This window comes from Rhincodon typus, chromosome 9 (genome assembly GCF_021869965.1).
Source record: "Rhincodon typus isolate 14 chromosome 9, sRhiTyp1.1, whole genome shotgun sequence".
In the NCBI taxonomy this organism is placed as follows: Eukaryota; Metazoa; Chordata; class Chondrichthyes; order Orectolobiformes; family Rhincodontidae; genus Rhincodon; species Rhincodon typus.
The window spans coordinates 20422529-20430782 of NC_063340.1; the positions used below are offsets into that span (position 1 = coordinate 20422529).

The following is an 8254-nucleotide window of genomic DNA, read 5'->3' on the forward strand; positions in this document are numbered from 1 at the left end:
CTCACAAGCTGTTTACTTTATTAGATTCAACTAGCTTGATAACTCTGTCTTAAAACCTCTCTTCAACAAAACCAGGACAAAATACACCTCTTAAAGCCACGGCATCATCACACCTCCCCCTCTTAAAAACAATGCACTATCAATATACAGTGATAGTTTCATTTTTAAAAACCTTTAGTCCTACCCTGTTGGTACACTCCGATACATATATCTTCCATTGACTCTTAGCATGCAAATATACAACACTACAATCCATGTTTTCCCACCACTGAATGCTTTCATCTTCCTTCATGAAAGTCACAACAATGCACCAGCAATTATGTTCTCTAGTCCTGCCATGTGTATTATTTTCAAATTGAATAGCGGCAACAATAAACTCCATCAAAACAGTCTGGAATTTTTATCCTTAAATTCTTCCAAAAACTTGAAGAGTTTATGATCAGTATATACAATTGTCTCAGACACATTACTAGCAATAAAAATGTTGAAATGTTACAACACCAACACCCACCTCATGGTTTCCTTCTCAATCGGGGAACATTTCTTTTGATTATTCAGTTTTCTGGAAAATGTGCAATATGTCTCTCTACCTTCGCATTGTGTTCCTCAAGAGTTCAGCACTGACACCCATATCACTCGTATCGATAGCCACCTTGAATGACTTTGAGTAATTTGGTTTTGCCAGCATTGGGGCAGTGATTAACACAGCTTTCATGCTGTCAAATACCAACTGACGTTTTTCCATTCACTGAAATTTTCTGCACATCTGCAACAAGTCTGTCAGTGGAGCAGCCACACTGCTAAAATTTAGTATGAAATTCGGATTAAAAATACATTCATTACCAGGAATCTTAGTACTTCCCTCTTTGTGAATGGTATAGAAAACTCCCCAATAATCTTTTGTTTTCTAGTAGACACCTCCATTATGGTCAACAAATACTGGTTCCCACTTCCTGTTTTAGTTAGGGGTCCTACGCGATCAATTCAGAATCTTGTAAAAGGTTCCTTGAATGCAGCAATGGGAATTAAAGGTGCTGGCTTTATGTCTGCCTGAGGTTTTCCAATTACCTGACATGTATGATATGTCTGGCAAAATTCAAACACATGCTTACGCAGTCCAAGCCAATAAAAATGTTTTTATGTTTTGGCTTGACTTTTCCTTACTCCAAAATGACCTCCTACTGGTAATTCATGTGCTATCTGTAACACCTCCTTTCTATGACCTACCGGTAATACAACTTGATGAACTTCTGCACAGTTCTCATCAGCCTGAATATGTGATGCTCTCCATTTCCTCATCAAGGTGGCATTTTTAAGATAGTAACTTTCTGGGATATGCTCAGAGTCTTCTGTATGTGCTTTTTGATAAAATTGCTTTAGTTTTTATCTTTCTGTTGTATTTCAACTAATTTCCCAGAAATAAAAATATCCAGGTTGTCCTCCACCAGTTCTTGTATTTTTCCTCAACCATTTGATCAAACACAGTTTCTGATAATTGAACTTCAACCTCCTTATCTTTACTCCTTGATATCGCATCCTGTTTCTACCTGTGGCTTTGTGAATTTGTTATCACACAGAAAAGAAAATTCCTCGGATATACTTCCTGTAACACCTCAGTTGCTTGATTTTCCACTGGCTTTTCAACCACAGTAGACAGCATGCCCACCTGTGAGCCAGCTATATCATTACCAAGGACAAATTGTATTCCTGGAATTGAGAATTTCTCTATTATTCCGACCACCACTTCAGAACTTCTCATGGACTCTTCAACCTCACTTGATACAATGGAACACTGTTCTTGTAACCATGAATTCCACATATCATCAACTTTTCTGGCAATACTCATTTTGAATATCTCCTCATCTCTCACCAGCAAAGATTGACTTGATCCCATATCTCTTAAAATCTTAATTTCTTTACCTGCTTCTCCTGGCATACATGAACAAGTCTTACATATCCAAGTAAATTCTTTGAAGAGATCTAGCACTTTCTTCTCAACCAACCCCTGATCAGGTTGTATATTCTTTTGCAGCCTTTAACTTCCGTTGTGCTTTCCTTTACCACTTCAAAAAACTCACTGGTTTAACCTGTTTTCCCACATCTATCTTCCCAGTGCTTTTTCTAAATCACCAACTCCTGTGACTTTATGTGGCCTACTTGATTACAGTGAAAACCCCTGAGCTTTTTTACTTCTCTTACCCCTTTATGGGTTTCCTTTTCACCCTGTGGGAAACTATCTTTACTATCTTCAATGAGATCTTCTTTTCCTTGATCACCTGAGTGTTTCTCTTTTCCCCAATTTCGATCGTTCATAGATTGAAATTGGTGTCAGGAGCCAAATTTTGATTTATGAACCAACTTACAATCATCAGCCATTTCTGCTGCTAATCTTGAAGTTTTAATTCTCTGCTCTTCCACATGAGTTCTCACTAGATCTGGAAATGAACCTTTGAACAACCCCACAATAATTGTCTAAGAGCATCATACGTTTGATCTATTTTCAATGCCCTTATCGAACTATCAAACTTACTTTATTTGATCCTTTCAAACTCAATGTACATTTCACAAGGTAACCTTCTTAGGGTCCTAAAATGTTTGTAGGCTTCTTACGATGGCTTTTTCTCAACTCATCATACTCCTCAGATACCTCCTCTGATAGTGATACAAATACTTCACTAGCTCGACCTACCAACTTTCTTTGGATCAACAATACCCACATGGTCACCAGTCACTTGATTTGTTTAGCCACTTTCTCAAATGAAATGAAAAAGTGCATGGACATTGCTCTCCATCACTGTCCTCATCACTACTCCTACTTTTCACATCTACCTCCGCTAATTTAAATTTATTTTGAGTTTTCATTTCCAACCTCCAAAGTTCAAAAACTCTCTCTTTCTCCCTTTCTTGTGCTAGGGCCTTTATTCCCTTTTCTGCTTTCAATAGTAATTCAAATTGTACGTTTTCTCTTCTGTTCTTTTTCTTTTGCCTCTAACTCAAGCTGCTTCATTTGCCATTGAATTTTTGCCATTTCCAAAGATTCCGATGGAATTCCTGGCAATTGTAAATGCTGCATGATTGCCTCAAATTTTTCCCCTTTCCTCACAGATACAAGGTCAGAAATCACACAACACCAGGTTATAGTCCAACAGGTTTATTTGAAAACACAATCTTTCACAGTCTAATTCCTTCTTCAGGTGTTAGTGAGAGAGGTAGCATCAGACACAGAATTTACAAGTAAAAGATCAAAGGGTCACACCACTGATGAGGATGTATTAAACAGACATAAGATGCTGTTAAATCTTTAATCTGTTAGAAGATTTTAATTGATTAATATGTGTATATAAATCCCCAAATTCCTTTGAAGTCACTGTCCTGAGAGAAGGAAATGTTTTATCAGTGTAAAGAAAAGGTGACATTTTAGTCAGACAATGCATGTTAGGTGCGTGGCCTTGTTTAGAATGTGTCTGTGTTTTGGTTTGGAGTCAATCTGGTTTTATGTTTAAAGTAGGAATTTCTGAAATGCCACTAGACTGGCTGTCTATAAATTGAGTGCTTTTTGAACAAAATTGAATGAATCTACAAATCCAAATTCACCCCATAGATTTGTGTGAGAGAGGGAGAGTGACTGTGGTGTGTGTGTGTGTGTGAGAGAGAGAGAGAGATAGAGAGAGAGAGTGAGAGTGGGAGAGACAGTGAGTGTGTGTGTCAGAGAGAGGGAGAGTGAGACTCTGTGTGTGTGTGTGTGACAGACAGAGAGAGAGTGGGAGAGTGTGTGTGTGTGTGTGTGGGAGAATGAGTGTGTATGTGAGAGTGGGAGAGTGACTGTGGTATGTGTATATGTGGGGAGAGAGAGGACGAGAAAGTGTGTGTGTGGCAGAGAGAGAGAGAGACTGTGTGTGTGTGTGTGTGTGTGTGTGTGTGTGTGTGTGTGTGTGTGTGAGAGTGAGTACTTGAGACAGTGTTTGTATGAGAGAGGATCTGTGTGAGAGTGTATGTATGTGTGTGTGTCAGTATGTGTGTATGAGAGAGGATCTTTATGAGCGTCTGTGTGTTTGTTTGTGTAAGTGAGTGTGTGTATATGTATGCGCGTGTGTGTGTGAGGATGTATACTGTGGTGGGGTCACCTGTAGTGTGACATGAACCCTAGATCCCGCTTGAGGCTGTCCTCATGGGGACCGAACTTGGCAATCAGCCTCAGCTCGGCGACTCTGCGTTGTTGTGTATCCCAAAGTCTGCCTTGGAGGACGTTTACCTTAATCTCTGAAGCTGAATGTCCTTGACTCTGCTGACTTGTCCAACATTGTCAACCTCATATGATGCAGGCAAGGATGCCCCGAGGCATGGTATATTGGCAAAACCATGCAGACGCTGCGACAATGGATGAATGGACACCATGCAACAATCACCAGACAGGAATGTTCCTTACCAGTGGGGGACACTTCAGTTGTGAAGGATATTCGGTTTCGGATATATGACCAAGTTTGGTACCCATGAGGACGGCCTCAACCAGGATCTTGGGTTCATGTCACACTACCGGTGACCCGAACCACATTATACACACACACACATATTCGCACACAAGCATACATACACACCCGCCCACTCATACAAACACACTCTCAAACACACACACACACTCACACAGATCCTTAAGACCATAAGACCATAAGATATACATGCAAAAATTAGGCCTTTCAGCCCATTGATTCAGTCATGGCTGAGAAGTTTCTCAACTCCATTGTTCCGCATTCTCCCACTCTCATACACATTCAATGTCACTCCCACACATGTGCGCACACACACACACTCACCCAAATCCTCTCTCATACACACCCTGTCTCTGCAGCGCACACACGCGCACGCACACACACACACACACACACACCCAGACATGTACACACACTCTCTCCCTCTCCCACACACACACTCTTTCTTGCTCTTCCCCCCCCCACACACGCGCACATGTGCACACACACAAATGCACACGTGCACACACACACTCTAACAAACACACATGCACTCTCTCTCACATACACTCCTCCTCACATAAACACACACGCGACCCTTTGGTCTTTTCCTTATAAATTCTGTGTCAAGACTATCACTGTCACTAACACCTGAAGGAGTAAGACTCCAAAAGCTTGTATTTTCAAATAAACCTGTTGGACCATAACCTGGTGTCGTACGCTTTCTGACCTTGCCCACCTTAATCCAACACCGGCACCTCCACATCATGGCTCATAGACACAGGGGCAACCCCAACTCCAGCTGGTTTGCTAATTCCAAAAGCATTGCCTTGCTTACTTTCTGTAAAACTCACAAAGTGACTTCTTCCACCCCAAGAAACTCTTGATGACTGAAAGAGCCATGGTTATGCAAGGCACGCTGTGTTTAAACCTAATGCAATACCCAAAATAAAAACACTTACCATTTTGCATGCCTTTGAGACAACAACCCAAAATCCAACCTTGCACACTGAGATACTGCCATAATACGATTCAATATATGATTCAATATGACTAGGCTGTGTATGGGTTGCTGATGACAGACAGGTCTGATTTTCTCACGATTGAACTTTGCAGAATTCAAAACTGGCATCTTCTTGGGGTATTTCAAGAACAATTAACTATAAAGCCATAATGTGTGGTTTGGATGTAAATGGAGGGAAATGCAGGGTAAGAGTGGCAGGGACCTGACATCAGTGAATAAGTTCAAGTTTTACTACAAACTGGAAGTTTTCATGCTTATTTTTCTGGTCTATCTCATAAGCAAGCAGGTTTTGGGATTCAGTTGCTCTAAGTTGCTAGCTGCCTGCTGTAACCAATAGGTTATCACCTGTAGCCTGGCAGTGAACAAGATGCAAAGTGCTTCTGATAAAGGAGTCATGAGTACTTTGTTTTTACATTTGTTTCAAGATTAATACACGTACGTACATTCCTATTTGCTTTAAGAAATCTTTGATTTGTTTGAATCTTGATTCACATGAAACATGTCATTTAGAAGTAACAATGTAACACCTTCAGAACAAATTTCATATCTTATCAGCTTTAATCAGACTGTGACGACAGGAGTTTTGAAGTATGAAGTGGTCTCAATGTCACACCTTTGACTGCTGGTATAAGAACAAGCCAGTTGCTGCTCACTCACGTTGAAAGAAGAATTAAGAGAGAGATCATGGCTGGCTGGCAGTGTTTCCTTGCTATTTTCTTGAGTGTTCTTGTTTCAGTCTCTGCTTTTCCTTCCCAGAATGTGAAGGATCATCAGCAAATTGCTCAAAACAAGGAAGAAAGGTCTTTGGAAATGAAAGTTGATTCAAGTAACACAGAATTGCAAACCATCATAGCCCACGCTATACAAGAATTTAGCAAGAAGTCTTCATTCATCTACAAAATTGTGCAGAATGTGAAAGCTGATGTAAAGGTAACATAATAACACTTTCATTGACAATGTCGAATGAACACAGTGTGTTCTGCCTTTGAAGGAGACTGATTGCTGCTAAAGAGTGACACTTCACTAAGTTTGGACTTAGAAAAGTACCATGATGGTGCAAATGCAAACGTAATCTCAATACAACATTAATTGTAACTACTTTTTAAAAATGCTAACTTTAATTGAAGACCTATTTAAAATTTAAGCTGACGGCGTGGATAATGGCCTAACATATTACTTTATTACTTCTGATATCTGGTTAAAACCCAGAACAAACCAATGTGATGAACATTCATGAGGAAGAGTCACAGTGGACTCAAAATGTTTTCTCTGTTGCTCTCTCCACAGGAACTGCCAGAACTGCTGGGTTTTTCCAGCATGCTGTGTATTTATTTGTAACAAATATTCTGTCATTTGTGAAGGATAAAATAGCATTTAAAATAGGAAAACACAAAATAAATATATTTTGCTCCTATGCCAGGTAAATGAAGGAACTGCATACATTTTTGATATCGTTTTGGGAAAAACTGATTGCCGAGTCGTCCAAAGTGAGAAACCAAATGTAAACTGCCAAATAATTCGGACCGAAGACCAGGCGGAGGTAAGTGAGACACAGTGTGACATCAAGTGTATTTTCTCCAGTTCTCTTAAAGCTGCATCAGATAAATGAGTTTAAATGTGTATTGTTTTATTTTCTTTCTAGTTCTACCTGTGTCACTTTATCGTGTGGCAAGCATCTGATTCCAAAAAGGAACACATGTTGTCAAGTAATTGCAAGAAACTTGATCTGTAATGCCTGTTGTTCAGACTTCTACAATGAAGAAAATGTACCTGAATCAATCTTTCATGATTTTCTGTGCCTGAATTAACAGTTAACATTAAGAGCCTTTCATCTGGTTATTGAAATATCAAAGCATAGATGACTTAATAAAATATCTAATGTGTTGTTACCTGTGTAAGACCAGCTAGTTGATTCTCTGGTCTCTGAAACAATGGACTGTGAAAAGTCAATTAATTGCTTTAACATGAACAGTACTTCATAATAAAGTCGTGATCATCCCTAAAACAGTGTTCTGAAATATTTCTTCTAATCTCCAGTGGTTCGATCAATCTGACCATCTTTGTCTGATTTTGTTCTAGTTTCCGAATCAGTTTAAGTCAAAGAGCTGATGCAATTAAATTTGTGAATGTGAGCATGAAATTATAATGGGATATGGACAGACTTAGTGAGTTGCTAAAAGCATGGAAGATGGAAATTTGTAGGTAAAATCTTCTAACCTCTTGAGTGGCATTTATTTGGGCAGAAGAATGGCAGATGAATACCCACAACCTCTTCATGCCTTCACCCATAGTAAATATGGGATAGGAAGGGTCATCGTTATCCACCCTATCTCACTACCAATTGAGGCCCTTAAGTCGACGATTAATGATCAGTTAAGGGCCTAATCTTGCTTGTGATGTTATTCATATATCTGTCGTGGTGTAGTGGTAATGTCATTGGACCTGTCATTCAAAAACCTCGGCTAATATTCTGGGATATGGGTATGAATCCCATCTTGGCAGTTGGTGACATTTGATTTCAATAAGAAGGTCTTGTGTAGTGGTAGTGTTCCTAACTCTGGACTAGAAGAACTTGGTTCAAGTCGTACCTGCCTCTGAGACGTGTCATAACATTCTTGAACAGATTGATTCAAAAGAATCCTCCTGGAGTACGGGTGGGCCTGTAGTCACATGGGGAACCCACTAGAATAAACCATTTGCAGGCTACCTGTTGGGTGCCTGGTTTCTTCATGAATCACATTCAGTGCCTTGATCATGGGATCTG

The 8254-nt window shown here is 39.8% G+C and overlaps 1 protein-coding gene across 1 annotated transcript; it reads left to right on the forward strand.

Annotated features, from left to right (window-relative positions):
- Positions 1-5727: 5727 nt before the first annotated feature.
- On the forward strand, positions 5728-7495 carry LOC109910574 (cystatin-S-like). The gene is made up of 3 exons (XM_048601207.1): positions 5728-6420; positions 6911-7030; positions 7133-7495. The coding sequence occupies exons 1-3, from the start codon at positions 6175-6177 to the stop codon at positions 7220-7222; spliced, it is 456 nt and encodes a 151-aa protein (XP_048457164.1). The 5' UTR covers positions 5728-6174; the 3' UTR covers positions 7223-7495.
- The last annotated feature ends 759 nt before the right edge of the window (positions 7496-8254 follow it).

Bases quoted from the DNA above. Each gene is read 5' to 3' on its own strand.
- LOC109910574 (XM_048601207.1), top strand. From the start codon at position 6,175: ATGGCTGGCTGGCAGTGTTTCCTTGCTATTTTCTTGAGTGTTCTTGTT. The intron at 6,421-6,910 runs GTAACATAATAA...CTCCTATGCCAG, and splicing joins ATGTGAAAGCTGATGTAAAG to GTAAATGAAGGAACTGCATA. The intron at 7,031-7,132 runs GTAAGTGAGACA...TTTTCTTTCTAG, and splicing joins GGACCGAAGACCAGGCGGAG to TTCTACCTGTGTCACTTTAT.